Genomic DNA, 23,206 nt, shown 5'->3' with positions numbered 1-23,206 from the left:
TCGGTGAGTGAGTTTATAAGGAAGTGCATCGGAGATGCACCCACTGAATATTAACCTGCCCTAATCAGAAACTGTGGATGGATACAAAACTGAAAGCGCGATCCACCACATTTAACCATGGAAAGATGACTGGGAATATGGCCGAATATAAACAGTGTAGTTATTCCCTCCGCAAGGCAATCGAAGTGACAAAGTACAGTCCCAATTCAACTGCTCAGACACGAGACCTATGTGGCAGGGTCTACAGGAAATCACAGACTACAAAAAGAAAACCAGCCACGGCACGGACACCGACGTCTCGCTTCTAGACAAACTAAACACCTTCTTTGCCAGCTTTGAGGATAATATCGTGCCACCATCGCGGCCCGCTAACAAGAACTGTGTCCCCCCATCTCCTTCTCCATGGCTGACGTGAGTAAGACATTTAAACGTGTTAACTCTCGCAAAGCTGCTGTGCTGGCCCAGATGCAATCCCTAGCCGCGCCCTCAGAGCATGTGCAGACCAGCTGGCTGGTGTGTTTACAGACATATTCAATCGCTCCCTATCCCAGTCTGCTGTCCCCACATGCTTCAAGACGGCCACCATTGTTCCTGTACCCAAGAAGGCAAAGATAACTGAACTAAATGACTGTCGCCCCATAGCACTCACTTCTGTCACCACGTAGTGCTTTGAGAGACTAGTCAAGGATGATATCGCCTCCACCTTACCGGCCACCCTAGACCCACTTCAGTTTGAATACCGCCCCAACAATCGCCATCACACTGCACACTGCCCTCTCCTACCTGGACAAGAGGAATACCTATGTAAGAATGCTGTTCATTGACTACAGCTCAGCATTCAACACCATAGTACCCTCCAAGCTCATTATTAAGCTGGAGGCCCTGGGTCTCAACCCCATCCTGTGCAATTGGGTCCTGGACTTTCTGATGGGCCGCTCCCAGGTGGTGAAGGTAGGAAACAACATCTCCACTAAAAGTGACCAACACTTGGGCCCCACAAGGGTGCGTGCTCAACTCCCTCCGGTACTCCCTGTTGACCCATAACTGCATGGCCACGCACACCTCCAACTCAATCATCAAGTTTGCAGATGACACAACAGTAGTGGGCTTGATTTCCAACAATGACGAGACAGTCTCTATGGAGGAGGTGAGGGCACTTGGAGTGTGGTGTCAGGAAAACAACCTCTCACTCAACATCAACAAAACCAAGGAGATGATCGTGGACTTCAGGAAACAGCTGAGGGAGCACCCCCTGTCCATATCGAAGGGACAGCAGTGGAGAAGGTGCAAAGTTTTAAGTTCCTCGGCGTACACATCACAGACAAACTGAAATGGTCCACCCACACAGACAGTGTGGTGAAGAAGAAGCAACAGTGCCTCTTCAACCTCAGGAGGCTGAAGAAATTTGGCTTGACACCTAAAACCCTGACAAACTTTTACAGATGCACAATGAACAGCATCCTGTCAGTCTGTATCACCGCCTGGTATGGCAACCGCACTCAACCACAAGGCTCTCCAGAGGGTGGTGCGGTCTGCACAACGCATCACCGGGGGCAAACTACCTGCCTTCCAAGACACCTACAGCACCCGATGTCACAGGAAGGCCAAAATGATAATCAAAGGACAACAACCACCCGAGTCACTGCCTCTTCACCCCGCTACCGTCCAGAAGGCGAGGTCAGTACAGGTGCATCAAAGCTGGGACAGAGAGACTGAAAAACAGCTTCTATCTCAAGGCCATCAGACTGCTTAACAGCAATCACTAACTAAGAGAGGCTGCTGTCTTAATAGAGATTCAAATCACTGGCCACTTTAATAAATGGATCACTCGTCACTTTAAACAATGCCACTTTAATAATGTTAACATACAGTGCCTTGCGAAAGTATTCGGCCCCCTTGAACTTTGCGACCTTTTGCCACATTTCAGGCTTCAAACATAAAGATATAAAACTGTATTTGTTATGAAGAATCAACAACAAGTGGGACACAATCATGAAGTGGAATGACATTTATTGGATATTTCAAACTTTTTTAACAAATCAAAAACTGAAAAATTGGGCGTGCAAAATTATTCAGCCCCTTTACTTTCAGTGCAGCAAACTCTCTCCAGAAGTTCAGTGAGGATCTCTGAATGATCCAATGTTGACCTAAATGACTAATGATGATACAATATACCTGAAAATACAATCCACCTGTGTGTAATCAAGTCTCCGTATAAATGCACCTGCACTGTGATAGTCTCAGAGGTCCGTTAAAAGCGCAGAGAGCATCATGAAGAACAAGGAACACACCAGGCAGGTCCGAGATACTGTTGTGAAGAAGTTTAAAGCCGGATTTGGATACAAAAAGATTTCCCAAGCTTTAAACATCCCAAGGAGCACTGTGCAAGCGATAATATTGAAATGGAAGGAGTATCAGACCACTGCAAATCTACCAAGACCTGGCCGTCCCTCTAAACTTTCAGCTCATACAAGGAGAAGACTGATCAAAGATGCAGCCAAGAGGCCCATGATCACTCTGGATGAACTGCAGAGATCTACAGCTGAGGTGGGAGACTGTCCATAGGACAACAATCAGTCGTATATTGCACAAATCTGGCCTTTATGGAAGAGTGGCAAGAAGAAAGCCATTTCTTAAAGATATCCATAAAAAGTGTTGTTTAAAGTTTGCCACAAGCCACCTGGGAGACACACCAAACATGTGGAAGAAGGTGCTCTGGTCAGATGAAACCAAAATTGAACTTTTTGGCAACAATGCAAAACGTTATGTTTGGCGTAAAAGCAACACAGCTCATCACCCTGAACACACCATACCCACTGTCAAACATGGTGGTGGCAGCATCATGGTTTGGGCCTGCTTATCTTCAGCAGGGACAGGGAAGATGGTTCAAATTGATGGGAAGATGGGATGGAGCCAAATACAGGACCATTCTGGAAGAAAACCTGATGGAGTCTGCAAAAGACCTGAGACTGGGACGGAGATTTGTCTTCCAACAAGACAATGATCCAAAACATAAAGCAAAATCTACAATGGAATGGTTCAAAAATAAACATATCCAGGTGTTAGAATGGCCAAGTCAAAGTCCAGACCTGAATCCAATCGAGAATCTGTGGAAAGAACTGAAAACTGCTGTTCACAAATGCTCTCCATCCAACCTCACTGAGCTCGAGCTGTTTTGCAAGGAGGAATGGGAAAAAATGTCAGTCTCTCGATGTGCAAAACTGATAGAGACATACCCCAAGCGACGTACAGCTGTAATCGCAGCAAAAGGTGGCGCTACAAAGTATTAACTTAAGGGGGCTGAATAATTTTGCACGCCCAATTTTTCAGTTTTTGATTTGTTAAAAAAGTTTGAAATATCCAATAAATGTCGTTCCACTTCATGATTGTGTCCCACTTGTTGTTGATTCTTCACAAGAAAAATACAGTTTTATATCTTTATGTTTGAAGCCTGAAATGTGGCAAAAGGTCGCAAAGTTCAAGGGGCCGAATACTTTCGCAAGGCACTGTATCTTACATTACTCATCTTACATGTATATACTGTATTTTATACCGTCTATGGCACCTTGCCTATGCCGCTCGGCCATCGCTCATCCATATGTGTTTTTGTGCATATTCTTATTCCATCCCTTTAGATGTGTGTATAAGGTAGTTGTTGGGAATTGTTAGATTACTTGTTAGATATTACTGCACTGTCGGGAACTAAAAGCACAAGAATCCGCTACACTCGCATTAACATCTGCTAACCATGTGTATGTGTCCATAAAATGTTATTTGATACAAAGGTTTAATGAATCAAGTGCACCTCCGCCAACAGCGCAATACGGATAACAAAAACTGAGTGCAAGCCTTTATCGTTGGCTTTTCCACAGAAATGCTTGGTGATCGACTAGGAATGCTATGAAGATACCAATCAACTGGTTGGTGACCACTGTGTTAGATTATGCTGAAAACCCTCCCACCTGGCTACCTGTTAGATTATGCTGAAAACCCTCCCACCTGGCTACCTGTTAGATTATGCTGAAAACCCTCCCACCTGGCTAACCTGTTAGATTATGCTGAAAATCCTCCCACCTGGCTACCTGTTAGATTATGCTGAAAACCCTCCCACCTGGCTACCTGTTACCTCAAAGGACAGAAATTTGGGCCTGTAGTTTTTCCTGGTCAGATCACGTGGTCTGGGATACCTCTGAGACCTGATGCTCTGAGGCACTGATCCCAACCCTCTCTCTGATTGGCAGTACGGCATGGGCAGTGGCTCCAAGTCCTCCTCCTTCACGCCATTCGTTGATCCACGAGTCTACGGAACCTCCCCCACTGAGGATGATGATGATGATGAAAACTCTGCGTCCGGTGAGTCTGTTATCTTTACATTTGAGTCATTTAGCAGACGCTCTTATCCAGAGTGACTTACAGTTAGTTAGTTCCTTCATCCTGAAGCTAGAATCCTTGGTTGTTACATCAATATTTTTTTTAAACTTAGAAATGAATGATACAATATAGATTCTTGAAGAATATAACTTATAAATGCCTCATGAGCTTAGTTCAACTGACGTACCTCATCAGAACCCAAAATATACGGTGCATTCAGAAAGTATTCAGACCCCTTCACTGTTCCACATTTTCTTACATTACAGCCTTATTCTAAAATGGATTCAATTGTTTTTCCCCCTCATCAATCTACACACAATTCCCCATAAAGACCAAACAAAAACTGTTTCTTAGAAATGTTCGCATTTATTACAAATTTATTAAAAATGAAAACTATCACATTTACATAAGTATTCAGACCCTTTACTGAGTACTTTGTTGATACACCTTTGGCAGAGATCAAGTCTTCTTGGGTATGATGCTACAAGCTTGGCACACCTGTATTTGGGGAGTTTCTCCCATTCTTATCTGCAGATCCTCTCAAGCTCTGTCAGGTTGGATGGGGAGCGACGCAGCACAGCTATTTTCAGGTCTCTCCAGAGAAGTTCGATCGAGTTCAGGTCCGGGCTCTGGCCACTCCTGCAATGTCTTGGTTGTGTGCTTAGGGTTGTTGTGCAGTTGGAAGGTGAACCTTCTCCCAGATTGAGATCCTGAGCTCTATGCAGCAGGTTTTCATCAAGAAACTCTGTACTTTGCTCCGTTCATCTTTCCCTCGATCCTGACTAATCTCCAAGTCCCTGCTGCTGAAAAACATCCCCACATACATGATGCTGCCACCACCATGCTTCACCGTAGGGATGGTGCCAGGTTTCCTCCAGACGTGACACTTGGCATTCAGGCCTAAGAGTTCAATCTTGCTTTCATCTGACCAGAGAATCTTGGCCACTCCTCCAAATCATGTCCAATCAACTGAATTTACCACAGGTGGACTCCAATCAAGTTGTAGAAACATCAAGGGTGAATAATGGAAACAGGAAATTTTTTCAATTTCGAGTCTCACAGCAAAGGGTCCGATTTAATTTTTAATAAATGTGCAAACATTTAAAAAAAACTCTGTTTTCGCTTTGTCCTTATAGGGTATTGTGTGTAGATAGAGGAGAATGTTTTGTTTTATTTGATTCATTTTAGAATAAGGCTGTGATGTAACAATGTGGAAGAGGTAAAGGGGTCTGAATACTTGCACTGTAAGCTTGTTTTACTCCAATGTTACTAAACAATGTAAATGTAATCAAACACTGTATAGCCTCAAAACATGGTTAGAACTGTAATGTTGATATCACAGATGGTCAGTCTTTGCATCCATATCTCTGTCTATGAATTTGAGATTGGTTACATTTCTCCAGGTCCATCACTCAGCTTTTTACCAAAACAGAGGCTGAGTGCCACTGTGTTAATGTTTAAATTAAGGACTCTAGCTTTAAGATAGCTAGGTGAGACATCCACATATCACAGTCATAGTAAGTCAAATGTTCCTTTATAGAAGTAGCTATCACCAATGGCTTCTTGCTCAAGCTCCTCTTGCCAGTGAATTGCTTAGGAATCAGTAGGTTGTGCAAATGTTTCTTTGTGTTTTAAGGTTGTCCTGTGGTTGTAAGTTTGAAAGGTTATGTGAGCGTTAGTGTAATGTTACCCTGTGGTTGCAGCCCACTTTGCGAACGAGCTGCTGCTTCAGGAGCAGGCCAGACTGAACGAGGCCAGAAAGATCAGCGTGGTCAACGTGAACCCGACCAACATACGACCTCACAGCGACACGCCTGAGATACGCAAATACAAGAAACGCTTCAACTCTGAGATACTGTGTGCTGCTCTCTGGGGTAAGAGACTTAAACTATACAGTACATATACACACATTGTGCTATTGTGTGTGTTTTATTATTTGTGTGTGTCTAGGTGTGAACCTGCTGGTGGGGACAGAGAACGGCCTGATGTTGCTGGACCGTAGTGGTCAGGGGAAGGTCTATAACCTGATCAACCGCCGGCGCTTCCAACAGATGGACGTTTTGGAGGGCCTCAATGTCCTGGTCACCATATCAGGTAGGACTGACTGCTACTTAAACACAATCGGACCTTACCAAACGGTTCTGGAGCTCCATCGGAGCCGAGTGTTGTGGTTTTGACTGTCCGGGCTCAAAAGGCAGACTTGTGTTTTCTGAACAACTCGAGGCCTGTAGTGATGCTTTGTTCAGATTGGAAGATCACTCTCAAAGAGCTAACAGGCTGAAGACTTTTCCCTCCCTCCCCCCTCTCTCCTCCCTCTTCTCCTTTCCCCTCTCTCTTCTACTCCCTCCCCCCTCTCTCCTCCCTCTTCTCCTTTCCCCTCTCTCTTCTACTCCCTCCCCCCTCTCTCCTCCCTCTTCTCCTTTCCCCTCTCTCTTCTACTCCCTCCCCCTCTCTCCTCCCTCTTCTCCTTTCCCTCCCTCTCTCCTCCCTCTTCTCCTTTCCCTCTCTCTTCTACTCCCTCTCCTCTCTCTCCTCCCTCTTCTCCTTTCCCCTCTCTTCTACTCCCTCCCCTCCCCCTCTCCTCCCTCTTCTCCTTTCCCCTCTCTCTTCTACTCCCTCCCCCCCCTCTCTCCTCCCTCTTCTCCTTTCCCCTCTCTTCTACTCCCTCTCCTCTCTCTCTACTCCCTCTCCTCTCTCTCTCCTCCCTCTTCTCCTTTCCCCTCTCTCTTCTACTCCCTCCCCTCTCTTCTACTCCCTCCCCTCTCTTCTACTCCCTCCCCTCTCTTCTACTCCCTCCCCTCTCTTCTACTCCCTCCCCTCTCTTCTACTCCCTCCCCTCTCTTCTACTCCCTCCCCTCTCTTCTACTCCCTCCCCTCTCTTCTACTCCCTCCTCTCTCTTCTACTCCCTCCCCCCTCTCTCCTCCCTCTTCTCCTTTCCCCTCTCTCTTCTGCTCCCTCCCCTCCCCTCTCTCTCCTCCCTCTTCTCCTTTCCCCTCTCTCTTCTACTCTCTCCCCCCTCTCTCTTCAGGGAAGAAGAATAAGTTGCGTGTGTACTACCTGTCCTGGCTGAGGAACAGGATATTACACAACGACCCCGAGGTGGAGAAGAAGCAGGGCTGGGTCACTGTAGGAGAGCTGGAGGGCTGTGTGCACTACAAAGTTGGTATGTGTGTGTGTGTGTGTGTGTGTGTGTGTGCACGCGCGTGCGTCCCGGAGGTGGTGGTGGCTGGGTGAAGTTTAAACCTGTGTGTTGCATTAGCCCATTGAGCTAAAGCCTAGGCATTATCACGGGTTACTAACAAGTCTCAGTGAGTGATTGATTCTCCTGTGTGTGTGCTGTTTCCAGTGAAGTATGAGAGGATCAAGTTTCTGGTCATCGCTCTGAAGAACTCAGTGGAGATCTTTGCCTGGGCACCCAAACCCTACCACAAGTTCATGGCTTTCAAGGTAACACACACACACCAGTATGATCTCATTTCCTCCACGATCACCTGGGTGATGCCCAGCAGCCATTTTTAAGCAAAACGCTCCCCACACATCAGTGATCACAGTATCTCTTTCTCTATTCCCTGCTGTCTCTTGTTCTGTCTGTCTGTCAGTCGTTCACTGACCTGCAGCACCACCCCCAGCTGGTTGACCTGACGGTGGAGGAGGGTCAGAGGTTAAAGGTTATCTATGGCTCCAGCGTCGGGTTCCATGTCATTGATGTCGACTCTGGCAACCCTTATGACATCTACATTCCCTCCCACGTAAGAGTGTGAGTGTGTGTGTGCGCTCAGAGAAGGAAACCTGAACCAGGTAACATCTGATTTCTCCACTCTGGTGGTGAGCCGTTGGTTTCCCTTTGAACTATGACCTCTTAAATGGTAACCGTACCTACTGTGTGGTAGTTGTGGTTTCAGGGCTCAAATACCATGACGTTTACCATTTGTTGTTCAAACCATGACGATGCTATTTTGTTTACATTCTGTGTTACCATGGTGATTGTGTGAATGTTGGAGTGGGAGATTCCATTGTTGCAGCAGTTTCTCCTCACACAGGGGGGTGGGGAGCTGGCCACAAGACAGGGAGGGGGGGAAAGAAGACAGACATTTAGAGAAATACGGGAAAGAAAGAGGTAGAGGAGTTGTGGGGGTCGTGCTCTGTGCCCGCCAGGCTGATGCCACCCCACCCCTCCACTGTGTGGTATCTATCGCCCCCGGCAGATTCAGAGTCAGGTGACGCCCCATGCCATCGTGGTGCTGCCGCGGACCGACGGGATGGAGATGCTGCTGTGTTACGAGGACGAGGGCGTCTATGTCAACACCTACGGACGCATCACTAAAGACGTGGTGCTGCAGTGGGGAGAGATGCCTACATCTGTTGGTAGGTCACACACACACTATATACACCACTCTCACTGCCCCCCTCACACACACTATATACACCACTCTCACTGCCCCCCTCACACACACTATATACACAACTCTCACTGCCCCCCTCACACAAACTATATACACAACTCTCACTGCCCCCTCACACACACTATATACACAACTCTCACTGCCCCCCCTCACACATACTATATACACAACTCACTGCACCCTCACACACACTATATACACTACTCTCACTGCCCCCTCACACACACTATATACACCACTCTCACTGCCCCCCTCACATACACTATACACCACTCTCACTGCCCCCCTCACACACACGATATACACAACTCTCACTGCCCCCCTCACACACACGATATACACAACTCTCACTGCCCCCCCCACACACACTATATACACCACTCTCACTGCCCCCTCACACACACTATATACACCACTCTCACTGCCCCCTCACACACACTATATACACAACTCTCACTGCCCCCCTCACATACACTATACACCACTCTCACTGCCCCCCTCACACACACTATATACACCACTCTCACTGCCCCCCTCACACACACTATATACACCACTCTCACTGCCCCCTCACACACACTATATACACAACTCTCACTGCCCCCTCACACACACTATATACACAACTCTCACTGCCCCCTCACATACACTATACACCACTCTCACTGCCCCCCTCACACACACTATATACACCACTCTCACTGCCCCCCCTCACACACACTATATACACCACTCTCACTGCCCCCTCACACACACTATATACACAACTCTCACTGCCCCCCCTCACACATACTATATACACAACTCTCACTGCACCCTCACACACACTATATACACCACTCTCACTGCCCCCTCACACACACTATATACACAACTCTCACTGCCCCCTCACACACACTATATACACAACTCTCACTGCCCCCCTCACACACACTATATACACAACTCTCACTGCCCCCCTCACACACACTATATACACAACTCTCACTGCCCCACTCACACACACTTCTATGCCTCTCACACGCACTACCCCTCACTATTCCACACTATCCCTCACTATTCCACACTACTACTCACAACCCCCCCCCCCCTCGATAAGAAAATAAATAAATACAATTCTCTAAATAAGCTTTTATGCACAAAGGTCAAAACACTGCATGTAAAATGAGACCTGGACTAAACCATGAGACCTGGACTAAACCATGAGACCTGGACTAAACCATGAGACCTGGACTAAACCATGAGACCTGGACTAAACCATGAGACCTGGACTAAACCATGAGACCTGGACTAAACCATGAGACCTGGACTAAACCATGAGACCTGGACTAAACCAAGAGACCTGGACTAAACCATAAGACCCACAAATTATTTTATTGAAATAGTTCACCCTGCTTTTTTCTGTCTATGAAAATGCAAATTCATGCACAACCACTAATAATGAACATTTTGTAGCAGGCCTTTTAGAAAATCTAACACAGGTCTCATGAACAATCTCTCAAGCGCAAACCCACGTGGTAGTGAGTAGCCAGATAATCGTTTATATGCTAACAAGGTAGAACAGTTGAACTATTATATATACACCCTCCTGTCCATCTCCTGTCTGAGCAGCCGTTCACTTTAACATACTGAAGTAGCCTACCTGGATAAGACAATGCTTATTTCTCAGAACAAGTTGCCAATTCCTGTTATAAATGTGTCTTTTTGTGTTCATTGCACATTTATTAAACACAGACTACACAGCTAGCCCATGACAGTCTGTGGCTATAATGCAGCTAGCTGTACGGCAATGCCGCCCGTGACAAACGGAGCATTAACTTTCCACAATCATGTTTATTGACACTCAATTCAGCAGGGTCTGCTCTGTTCAACATTTTAGGAGTTGAGACTTTAAAAGGGTATTGTAAGAGAGTTTAAGTTCTCGTCTATTACAGTAAAATAATGTCTCTAAGTGTTTGTGTCCATATGACCAATTTCTGTTGGACCAAACCTCAAATGCAAATAGTTAGTAGTTTAGTTTAAACTGCTTGTTCTCAGAGAGGAAGAAGTTATCTTTCATTGTTATTTTTGTGAGTGGCAGGGGGAGGGGCTTGGTGTGTGAGTGGGAAGGAGCATAGTGCACAGAAGGAGCGAAGGAAACGATAACAAAAACACATAGAACGGTCATAAAAACTAAGAACAATAAAACCTTGATTCTTGCGTCCTCGACCCCTGCTCCTCCCACTGGACTCCGACCCCTGCTCCTCCCACTGGACTCCGACCCCTGCTCCTCCCACTGGACTCCGACCCCTGCTCCTCCCACTGGACTCCGACCCCTGCTCCTCCCACTGGACTCCGACCCCTGCTCCTCCCACTGGACTCCGACCCCTGCTCCTCCCACCCGACCCCTGCTCCTCCCACCCGACCCCTGCTCCTCTCACCCGACCCCTGCTCCTCCCACCCGACCCCTGCTCCTCCCACCCGACCCCTGCTCCTCTCACCCGACCCCTGCTCCTCCCACCCGACCCCTGCTCCTCCCACTGGACTCCGACCCCTGCTCCTCCCACCCGACCCCTGCTCCTCCCACCCGACCCCTGCTCCTCCCACCGGACTCCGACCCCTGCTCCTCCCACCCGACCCCCTGCTCCTCCCACCCGACCCCTGCTCCTCCCACCCGATCCCTGCTCCTCCCACCCGACTCCTGCTCCTCCCACCCGACTCCTGCTCCTCCCACTGGACTCCGACTCCTGCTCCTCCCACCCGACCCCTGCTCCTCCCACCCGACCCCTGCTCCTCCCACCCGACTCCTGCTCCTGCTCCCCCACTGGACTCTGACCCCTGCTCCTCCCACCCGACCCCTGCTCCTCCCACCCCTGCTCCTCCCACCCGACTCCGACCCCCCCCCCCCCCCTTACACATGTTATACAGTTGAAGTCGGAAGTTAACATACACTTAGGTTGGAGTCATTAAAACTCATTTTTCAACCAGTCCAGAAATGTCTTGTTTACAAACTATAGTTTTGTCAAGTCGGTTAGGACATCTACTTTGTGCATGACACAAGTAAATTTTTCCAGCAATTGTTTATAGACAGATTATTTCACATATATTTCACTGTTTCACAATTCCAGTGGGTCAGAAGTTTACATACACTAAGTTGATTGTGCCTTTTAAACAGCTTGGAAAATTACAGAAATGATGTCATAGCTTTACAAGTTTCTGATAGGCTAGTTGACATCATTTGAGTCAATTGGAGGTGTACCTGTGGATGTATTTCAAGGCCTACCTTCAAACTCAGTGCCTCTTTGCTTGACATCATGGGAAAATCAAAAGAAATCAGCCAAGAACTCAGAAAAAGAACTGTAGACCTCCACAAGTCTGGTTCATCCTTGGGAGCAATTTCCAAACACCTGAAGGTACCACGTTCATCTGTACAAACAATAGTATGCAAGTATAAACACCATGGGACTACGCAGCCGTCATACCGCTCAGGAAGGAGACTTGTTCTGTCTCCTAGAGATGAACATACATACTTTTGTGCAAAAAGGGAAAATCAATCCCAGAACAACAGCAAAGGACCTTGTGAAGATGCTGGAGGAAAGAGGTACAAAAGTATCTATATCCACAGTAAAACGAGTCCTATATCGACATAACCTGAAAGGCCGCTCAGCAAGGGAGAAGCCACTGCTCCAAAACCACCATTAAAAAGCCAGACTACGGTTCGCAACTGCACATGGGGACAAAGATCGTACTTTCTGGAGAAATGTCCTCTTGTCTGATGAAACAAAAATACAACTGTTTGGCCAATAATGACCATTGTTATGTTTGGAGAAAAAAGGGGGATGGTTGCAAGCCAAAGAACACCATCGCAACTGTGAAGCATGGGGGTGGCAGCATCATGTTGTGGGGGTGCTTTGCTGCAGGAGGGACCTGTGCACTTCACAAAATAGATGGAATCATGAGGTAGGAAAAGTATGTGGATATATTGAAGCAACATCTCAAGACATCAGTCAGGAAGTTAAAGCTTGGTTGCAAATGGGTCTTCCAAATGGACAATGGCCCCAAGCATACTTCCAAAGTTGTGACAAATGGCTTAAGGACAACAAAGTCAAGGTATTGGAGTGGCCATCACAAAGCCCTGACCTCAATCCTATAGAACATTTGTGGGCAGAACTGAAAACGTGTGAGCGAGCAAGGAGGCCTACAATCCTGACTCAGTTACATCAGCTCTGTCAGGAGGAATGGGACAAAATTCACCCAACTTGTTGTGGGAAGCTTGTGGAAGGCTACCCGAAACGTTTGACCCAAGTTAAACAATTTAAAGGCAATGCTACCAAATACTAATTGAGTGTATGTAAACTTCTGACCCACTGGGAATGTGATGAAATAAATAAAAGCTGAAATAAATCATTCTCTCTACTATTATTCTGACATTTCACATTATTAAAATAAAGTGGTGATCCTAACTGACCTAAGACAGGGAATTTTTACGAGGATTAAATATCAGGAATTGTGAAAAACTGAGTTTAAATGTATTTGGCTAAGGTGTATGTAAACTTTCGACTTCAACTGTATATAATAACACACGGCTTCAACTGTATATAATAACACACCCGTAGAACTCAGACACTTACACCACTCTGCATGCTCCTACACACCTCCTACCCCTCGAGTCGTGCCCCTGTCCCCAGCACAAGGATAAATGTTTGTGTGTCTGTTTGTCTGCTACTTTGTTAGAATGGTATTTTTGTGTTGCTGTTTGGTTGGCAACCAAATGATACTGAAATATTGTGGATATCTACCTGTACATGATCTATCTACCCATCTCTCTAGGTCTAGAATCTCTCTATCTACCCATCTCTCTAGGTCTAGGATCTCTCTATCTACCCATCTCTCTAGGTCTAGGATCTCTCTATCTACCTGTCTCTCTAGGTCTAGGATCTCTCTATCTACCTGTCTCTCTAGGTCTAGGATCTCTCTATCTACCCGTCTCTCTAGGTCTAGGATCTCTCTATCTACCTGTCTCTCTAGGTCTAGGATCTCTCTATCTACCTGTCTCTCTAGGTCTAGGATCTCTCTATCTACCTGTCTCTCTAGGTCTAGGATCTCTCTATCTACCTGTCTCTCTAAGTCTAGGATGTCTCTATCTACTGGTCTCTCTAGGTCTAGGATCTCTCTATCTACCTGTCTCTCTAGGTCTAGGATCTCTCTATCTACCTGTCTCTCTAGGTCTAGGATCTCTCTATCTACCTGTCTCTCTAGGTCTAGGATCTCTCTATCTACCTGTCTCTCTAGGTCTAGAATATCTACTAGTGCTATTCTAGGTTTAGGATCTCTATCTACCTGTCTCTCTAGGTCAGACCTCTTCCTTTTCTAGGACCACATTTTGTTAATTTATCTAGCCTTATTCTAAATTAGGATCTCTATCTACCTGTCTCTCTATTAAATTAATTTTATTTGCCATCAATCTATAGGTCTAGGACACTACCTCATAATCAGGTCTAGGATCTCTCTATCTAAGGCTAGAAAAAATTCGGAAAGGTAACCTCTTCCTTTTTTTTGTTGCAATTTTATTTAAAATAAATACAGTGTGGCAAAAACATATTTAGTCAGCCACCAATTGTGCAAGTTCTCCCACTTAAAAAGATGAGAGAGGCCTGTAATTTTCATCATAGGTACACTTCAACTATGACAGACAAAATGAGGAGAAAAAATCCAGAAAATCACATTGTAGGATTTTTTTAATGAATTTATTTGCAAATTATGGTGGAAAATAAGTATTTGGTCACCGACAAACAAGCAAGATTTCTGGCTCTCACAGACCTGTAACTTTTTCTTTAAGAGGCTCCTCTGTCCTCCACTCGTTACCTGTATTCATGGCACCTGTTTGTACTTGTTATTAGTATAAAAGACACCTGTCCGCAACCTCAAACAGTCACACTCCAAACTCCACTATGGCCAAGACCAAAGAGCTGTCAAAGGACACCAGAAACAGAATTGTAGACCTGCACCAGGCTGGGAAGACTGAATCTGCAATAGGTAAGCAGCTTGATTTGAAGAAATCAACTGTGGGAGCAATTATTAGGAAATGGAAGACATACAAGACCACTCCCTCGATTTGGGGCTCCACGCAAGATCTCACCCCGTGAGATCAAAATGACCACCCATGTGGTTCTGGGTTTTTTGGTTACTACATGATTCCATATGGGTTATTTTATAGTGTTGATGCCTTCACTATTATTCTACAATGTAGAAAATAGTAAAAATAAAGAAAAATCCTTGAATAAGTAGGTGTGTCCAAACTTTTGGCTGGTACTGTATCTATCTACCTCTCTGTAGGTCTAGGATATAGCTACCTGTCTCTGTAGGTCTAGGATATAGCTACCTGTCTCTGTAGGTCTAAGAGACACTATATATACAAAAGTGTGTGGACACACCTTCAAATTAATGGATTCGGCTATTTCAGCCTCACCCGTTGCTGACAGGTGTATAAAATGGAGCACACAGCCATGCAATCTACATAGACAAACCTTGGCAGTAGAATGGCCTGACTGAAGAGCTCAGTGACTTTCAACGTAGCACCCACATTGGATGCCACCTTTCCAAGAAGTCAGTTCGTCAAATGTCTGCCCTGCTAGAGCTGCCCCGGTCATCTGTAACTGCTGTTATTGTGAAGTAGAAACATCTATGCGCAACAATGGCTCAGCCCCGAACGTGACTGGCGAGTGCTGAAATAAAAAATAGTCTGTCCTCTGAACACTCACTACTGAGCTCCAAACTGCCGCTGGAAGCAACGTCAGCACAAGAACTGTTCTTCGAGAGCTTCATGAAATGGGTTTCCATGGCCGAGCAGCCGCACACAAGCCTAAGATCACCATGCGCAATGCCAAGCGTCGGCTGGAGTTGTGTAAAGCTCACCACCATTTGACTCTGGAGCAGTGGAAACGTGTTTTCAGGAGTGAAAAATCACGCTTCACTACCTTGCAGCCCGACAGACGAATCTGGGTTTGGTGGATGCCAGGAGACGCTACCTGCCCCAATGCATAGTGCCAACTGTAAAGTTTGGTGGATGAGGAATAATGGTCTGGGGCTGTTTTTCATGTTTCTGGCTAGGCAGTGAAGGGAAATGTTAACACTACAGCATACAATGACATTCTAGACGATTCTGTGCTTCCAACTTTGTGGCAACAGTTTGGGGAAGGCCCTTTCCTTTTTCTGCATGACAATGTCTCTGTGCACAAAGCCAGGTCCATACAGAAATGCTTTGTTAAGATTGGTGTAGAAGAACTTGACTGGCCTGCACAGAGCCCTAACCTCAACCCCATTGAACACCTTTGAGATGAATCGGAATGCGTCTTCTAGCCAGGCCTAATCACCCAACATCAGTGTCCGACCTCACTGATGCTCTTGTGGCTGAATGGAAGCCATGTTCCAATATCTAGTGGAAAGCCTTCCCAGGAGAGTGGAGGCTGTTATAGCAGCAAAGTGGGGACCAACTCTATATTAATGCCCATGATTTTGGAATGAGATATTCAATGAGAAGGTGTCCACATGCAGTAAATGACCAACAGTATGTCTATAGGTCTACGATATACAGTGACAAGAAAAAGTATGTGAACCCTTTGGAATTACCTGGATTTCTGCATAACTTGGTCATAAAATTTGATCTGATCTAAGTCACAACAATGTTGTGTGCTTAAACTAATAACACACAAATGATTGTATTTTTCGTGTCTATATTGATTACAACATTTAAACATTCACAGCGTAGGTTGGAAAAAGTATGACTTCTCCAAAAGCTAATTGGAGTCAGGAGTCAGTTAACCTGGAGTTCAATCAATGAGATGAGATTGGAGATGTTGGTTAGAGCTGCCTTGCTCTATAAAAACCACACAATGAGTTTGCTATTCACAAGAAGCATTGCCTGATGTGAACCATGCCTCTAACAAAAGAGATCTCAGAAGACCTAAGATTAAGAATTGTTGACTTGCATAAAGCTGGAAAGGGTTACAAAAGTATCTCTAAATGCCTTGATGTTCATCAGTCCAAATTGTCTATAAATGGAGAACGTTCACCACTGTTGCTACTCTGCCTAGGAGTGGCCGTCCTGTAACGATGACTGCAAGAGCACAGAGCAGAATGCTCAATGAGGTTAAGAAGAATCCTAGAGTGTCAGCTAAAGACTTATAGAAATCTCTGGAACATGCTAACATCTCTGTTGACAAGTCTATGATTCGTAAAACACTAAACAAGAATGGTGTTCATGGGAAGATACCACGGAAGAAGCAACTGCTGTCCAAAAAAACAAAACATTTCTGCACATCTGAAGTTTGCAAAAGTGCACCTTGATGTTGGCAAAATATTATGTGGACAGATGACACTACAGTTGTTTGTAAGGAACACACAACACTATGTGTGGAGAAAAAAATCCACAGCACACCAACATCAAAACCTCATGCCATCTGTAAAGTATGGTGGAGGGAGCATCATGGTTTGGAGCTGCCACAGTGCCTGGACAGCTTGCGTTCATCGACGGAAAAATTAATTCCCAAGTTTATCAAGACATTTTGCAGGAGAATGTTAGGCTGTCTGTCCGCCAATTGAAGCTCAACAGAACTTGGGTGATGCAACAGGACAACGACCCAAAACATAGAAGTAAATCAACAACAGAACGGCTTCAGCAGAAGAAAATACGTTTTCTGGAGTGGCCCAGTCAGAGTCCTGACCTCAACCCGATTGAGATGCTGTGGCATGACCTCAAAAGAGCAGTTCACACCAGACATCCCAAGAATATTGCTGAACTGAGACAGTTTTGTAAAGAGGAATGGTCCAAAATTCCTCCTGACTGCTGTGCAGGTCTGATCCACAACTACAGAAAATGTTTGGTTGAGGTTATTGCTGCCAAAGGAGGGTCAACCAGTTATTAAATCCAAGGGTTCATATACTATTTCCACCCTGCACTGTGAATGTTTACATGGTGTGTTCAATAAAGGCATGAAAACGTATAATTGTCTGTGTTTTGTTAGTTTAAGCAGACTGTGTTTGTCTATTGTTGTGACCTAGATGAAGATCAGATCAAATGTTATTACCAATTTATGCACAAATCCAGATATTTTCAAAGGGTTCACATAATTTTTCTTGACACTGTATATACCTGTCTCTCTTTAGGATGGTGACACTTTCTGTTTTGTCTTTATGTACATACATCAAATACTTTCAAGCACTTGAGCTGTGCTTGATTAAGTGACCTCTGTCCCATGGAATAGTACCAAAAGTGTACGTTCCAAGCTAAATCAAGCGCCCTCAAATATTTGGCCCAGGTCTATTAACGACACCCATCACATCTAATTACAAAGCTCAGCGCTAGGTTTAGTTTGTGATGGGGAAACCAGTATCCTATTGCTTTAATCCCAGTAGATCTCAAAAGGACCTTGATAGATCCCTGTGTCTTTAGATCAGCTCTGCCCTTCTCTGCTTCTCTGCTTCTCTTTCGTCTCTCCACTCTAACACCAAGCTTCAGTTTGTCTTGTCAGCCTGATTGACTGTTTTCATTTGGCTCATTCTGTCTCTGTCTGAAACACTGTGGGTTTGTGTTGTGTTTTGAGACTGTACTCAGTCCTAGGACCTTTTTTTTCTTCTTTTTTTTAACCTTTATTTTACTAGGCAAGTCAGTTAAGAACAAATTCTTATTTTCAATGACGACGGCCTAGGAACAGTGGGTTAACTGCCTGTTCAGGGGCAGAACGACAGATGTGTACCTTGTCAGCTCGGGGATTTGAACTTGCAACCTTCCGGTTACTAGTCCAACGCTCTAACCACTAGGCTACCCTGCTTCTACCCCTGAGTTGATATCGCCTTCCTTTAAAAGGCCTCTCAACCCCGGCCCCAACACACAAATACTATATCAACATATACAGCCCCAATCCACCATGACCAATACAAACCAGTACATACAATCACATACAGAGACAGGCCCACACCGACACACACACTCACTCCAGTCCGTTGGCCAGCCCACTTCCTGAGTACACAGGAGCTGGATGACAGAACTGGGAGGTAAAATCACCCAACTTTCCTTATACTGCTACTCCTGTAACCATCCTCATAGTCATCAATCACCTGCACAATTCCTGCTACAGTATTACCACCCAGGGGCAGGGTTACCATCCTGTAGAACCACCATACAAGAGTCATCACAGTCAGTAGACGCTCAGATGGCCGTTTCTCCTAGTAGCTCTCTGCGGTTCACTTTGACTCCCCCCCCCCCCATAACTCTGGGGATCTCTCCTACTAGCGTTGCCCCCTGGGTCCATATGAAACTGCCCCCTCCCCATCCCCCCTCAGGCTGGATAGCTCAGGTGTTTGAGTTTTTATCCGCCATTCAGATTTAGAAACAGAAACTGCTGCAATGATATCCTCCCAGAGGCGTGGCCTAGGGGTGTGATCTGTGATTGGGTGACTGGTTTGAGTGAGTGCTCTCCTGTCCAATCCCCTGTCTGTATGTCCCTGTCCCTCCCCCAGCCTACATCCACTCCAACCAGATCATGGGCTGGGGAGAGAAGGCCATTGAGATCCGCTCCGTGGAGACGGGACACCTCGACGGAGTTTTCATGCACAAGCGAGCTCAGCGACTGAAGTTCCTGTCGGAGAGGAACGACAAGGTGTGTGTAAGCACAAACACATATATACAAGCTAAGAGCACACACATACAAGCTGCAAGAAATCCTAAAAATATAAGCCAGCACACATGCTAACCCTCCTCATGATGCTGTGTGCTTGTCTGCAGGTGTTTTTCGCCTCTGTGCGTTCCGGCGGGAGCAGCCAAGTCTTCTTCATGACCCTGAACCGGAGCTCTATGATGAACTGGTAACCCTGGCAAACCCTCCTTCTTACTTCTTCCCTCCATACTGTACATACCTAACCAGAGGTCAGGGTGGAGGGATGAAGAGAGAGAACTGAGACAGACGAGTGAACACAGAGCGGCTGGCGGCTCAGCAGAGACGGGAGGAGAGAAACAGTCTCCCATCCAGGCAGACATCTGCAGTAGCAACCTACAACCACAAGAGGAACCAGAGAGGAACAGCAACTCCAGATCACGCTCAGACAACACTCTTTCTCTCTGTTGTCTTAGTTTCTCTCAGGCTCTGTCTGAGATGGCCCCCTATTTCCTACATAGTGCAATACTTTTGGTCAGAGTAGGCATTTTGGACGTAGCCTCAGTGTTTATCCCAGGTGTTTTTGTTTTTGGGAGGTATTGACAGGATGTGCTAGTGTAGTCTCCCTAATGGGGTCAGGGGTCAGCGACCAAGGGTATTGTCATGACCCCTGACCTTTGTGTATATGGTGGGGGTGAGTGTATATTCCTGACTGCTGGAGCAGTTTAAAAAATATCAATATTGTCACCAATGGTCACCAAAAAAATGATACTCTTGGCATAGATGCCATTCTTGTTCTAGTTCACCTGTGCTCCCCACTTTCTCTGCGAATGTTCTATTTGACAGTCAATCTATTTGCCGTATTTCTATCGTTACACATTTGTAAATGCCACATTCTATGATCTGAAACAGACCTGCTTTCCTATCGGACACTCTTCCACTGAGACAGAACAACAGAGGACAGACAAAAGGAAGACAGAAGATGATGAGAGAACGAGAGCAGTCTGAGTTTGTTTAGTTTATCTTCCTCCTGAATTTCAACCTGTTTTGGTGGGAGTGTTAGCCTTCCATGGTGACATCACTATTTTTGTAAATGAATTAGACCTATAAGAAAGAGTTCCAATCCTTTCTGCCAATAGCAGCTAATTTTGTTTTCCCCTTACCACTCCCAGACAGTACTAGCAAAATTCTTGCTTAAGAAATGTTTATTTTTAACATTTTAATAGAAAACAATCACAGGTACTTAATTGTTACCCAGAAATGATTTGATATGGAGATAAAAATGGCTGCATGGGACAGATGTATGGGTTGGTTAATGGTCAGACTTCTTCCTACACACCACCTCTTTTCTCCAGCTCTTCCCCTGTCTCCTTTGGTTCACCTGGTTCTGTACATGGTGCGTAGTGACACATCTGTCTCTGTTGGTTCACCTGCTTCTGTACATGTGGATAGTGACACCTATACTACTCATCATCAATCCTGACTAAGGCAATACACAGGTCTAACTGGAGAGATGCGTGTTTGGGACGATTAACTTTCCAAAATGAGACCCACCATGTTAGCGTCAGTCAGGACCTTACACTGGGGTCGTTTAAATGTACTCAAACTAGCTTTAGACGGCCAGGTAGAATGACCACACTATGAATCTCCACCATTACGTTGAATCACATGTAGTCTTCTAGGATACAGTGTCTGACTCTGTAACATAAGATCTGCCAAGGTAGTTGGTGAAAGTGGACGAGGGTGTCTGTGTGTACTGAACCAATGATGATGATTGACTACTGATGTGGCGTTGTATGTAACACAGGGTAATAGGCATGAGCCTACTCCATCCACTAATCGCTTACCTCTTCAGTCGTCATAGATCTGAGGTCGGCAGACCTCTTGCTTTTTCCTATCTAGTCCTGTCAGATCTGTGAATACTGCAGGAGTATAGGTTAGAGAGAAGGGGTTGATTCCAAGAAACCGTAGGAGAAATATGATTAAGCATTTCATTATATCTGACTGATGATTTATAAAAAGTCAGCCATCATGTTCATACTATAAGGCTTTCTACAGAATAGAGAAAATGGTTTAAGGGATTTCTAAAATGTTTTTATCGTGGTATAATTTGTATTTAAATATTTTGTAAGTATCAGAGTATGTGTGTGCATATGAGACTTGTCTTCCCTGCTAACAGTACAGGATTAAACTATGCCACTGTTAAGACCGTCTGTGTGTTGAGTGACTGAGTGTGTGTGCTTTCATCTCAGCTGAATCACTGGGACAATAACCCCGCCCCCAGACTGGTACTCCACTCCACGATGTGATGTTGAAAGGTAACTGTCCTTCCTTGTACAGACATGATTACAGAGACGTCCTCTACTGCTTTACTTTACTGTCTGGGTGTCTTCTGAAATCTAAAATGCACAGCAGCACCATCACACACTGTTGGCCAAGTAATTCCCTCCCTGCCAACTTTGTCTCCCATCTTGAGCTCCCTAACACACACATTATTCTATCAGAGGTGCCGGTACTCAAGCTGTAGCAAATGAGAAGAGCCTGATCTCTGTACCAGTACCGGTCAGCACCAGCCCACTTCAACCACTGGTCTGAGAGCAGTTCTCCAGTGTTCTGTTCTGGTTGTCTGCATGTAAAAGTGTGGGGAGAGCAGATCAGGACTGTGGGCCTCAAAGCTCACGTCACAAATATTTGTTTTTCAATTAGTGAAAACATTGATAAGGGAACACAATGTTAGGCTGGTATGTGTACGCTGGATCCTCGTGTCCTTACAGTTTAGTAATAAAGAGAACTAACTACTGACTTAATGTTCTGACACCAGGACACAGAGGGGGTAGTGTGTATGGCTGATGAGCTTGGATACATGTGATTACTGATGGTGATTAATGTGATTCTGGATGCTTTTTGTTTGGACTTTTCAATGTAACTTACTGACACACACTCTTCATGTTTCCAAATGACAACATGCATTAAAGATGTGCTGTGTGAATGACTCATTTCTCCTAATTGAATTATTGGGTTGTGAGCCTATATTCCCTCTCATCCAGTGTGCTATCTTCGGCAAACACTTTAGTTCAATATTGGGCTAACGACCTAACGTTACTTGTGGTAGTCCAAGGACCGTACATGTTCTGTTTAGAGGTGAATTGGCTCTGGCAGCCAAAACAGCTAAAATACTCCATCTAAATATGAATGGATTCTCAATTGCGGTACAGTCCTAGAAACATAAAATACTCTACTTTCATATCACATGAAAATTTCACAACATAGAAACCACGTTTGACTCCATTGCAGAGCTCACTTGTTCATTTAAGGAATGGCCTTAAATTAACAAACTCAGCACACCTGGGGCACCGGGCTATGCAAGACGAACTCAACCAATCACAAAGAAATAGAGAATTATAGCCAAATTGGTAAAAGGCTTCGGTGGGGTTAATGTATGAATTCTGTGATGGCCCAGTATCTACTCATCTTTTTAAACCCCCAGTTCCAGCTGTGTGTGTGCAAGTTGCTGCCTCTATCACTACATTTACAATCCTAAAACATAGCTGCCCCACTACATGGAATTCTATGGCTAAGCTTCCAACATTCTAATGTCAATGGCAAAATAAAGGTGATATTGTAAATAATAGTTGTAGCCTATGCCATAAAAGTTGGTTATATTTTATATCATTTGAAAGGTAATTTCATGACTTTCAGAACCACTTATCAAACAAAGTTTAAAATGTATCAGGTTTTATTTTGATATGTATCCTAGAGGTCAAAGTCTGATGGATAGCTGTGAATCTAAGCTTTCCAAT

At 45.2% G+C, this 23,206-nt stretch overlaps 1 protein-coding gene across 6 annotated transcripts in view; it reads left to right on the top strand.

The window, feature by feature from the left end:
* Positions 1-21,612, top strand: part of LOC135517181 (TRAF2 and NCK-interacting protein kinase-like) — a 67,427-nt gene extending 45,815 nt beyond the window's left edge. For all 6 annotated transcript variants that reach the window (XM_064941261.1, XM_064941259.1, XM_064941260.1 and 3 more), the window contains 9 exons: positions 4,242-4,353; positions 6,075-6,245; positions 6,322-6,465; positions 7,401-7,535; positions 7,719-7,819; positions 7,972-8,121; positions 8,578-8,737; positions 19,273-19,412; positions 19,538-21,612. In XM_064941261.1, the coding sequence (XP_064797333.1) occupies positions 4,242-4,353; positions 6,075-6,245; positions 6,322-6,465; positions 7,401-7,535; positions 7,719-7,819; positions 7,972-8,121; positions 8,578-8,737; positions 19,273-19,412; positions 19,538-19,621 (1,197 nt within the window). In that variant the 3' untranslated portion in view covers positions 19,622-21,612. The remainder of the gene's footprint in view (positions 1-4,241; positions 4,354-6,074; positions 6,246-6,321; positions 6,466-7,400; positions 7,536-7,718; positions 7,820-7,971; positions 8,122-8,577; positions 8,738-19,272; positions 19,413-19,537) is intronic.
* Positions 21,613-23,206: the final 1,594 nt, after the last annotated feature.

This window comes from Oncorhynchus masou, chromosome 28 (assembly GCF_036934945.1).
Source record: "Oncorhynchus masou masou isolate Uvic2021 chromosome 28, UVic_Omas_1.1, whole genome shotgun sequence".
Taxonomy (NCBI): domain Eukaryota; kingdom Metazoa; phylum Chordata; class Actinopteri; order Salmoniformes; family Salmonidae; genus Oncorhynchus; species Oncorhynchus masou.
The sequence above is the reverse complement of the archived record's forward strand: the minus strand, read 5'-3'. Positions and strand labels throughout refer to the sequence as shown.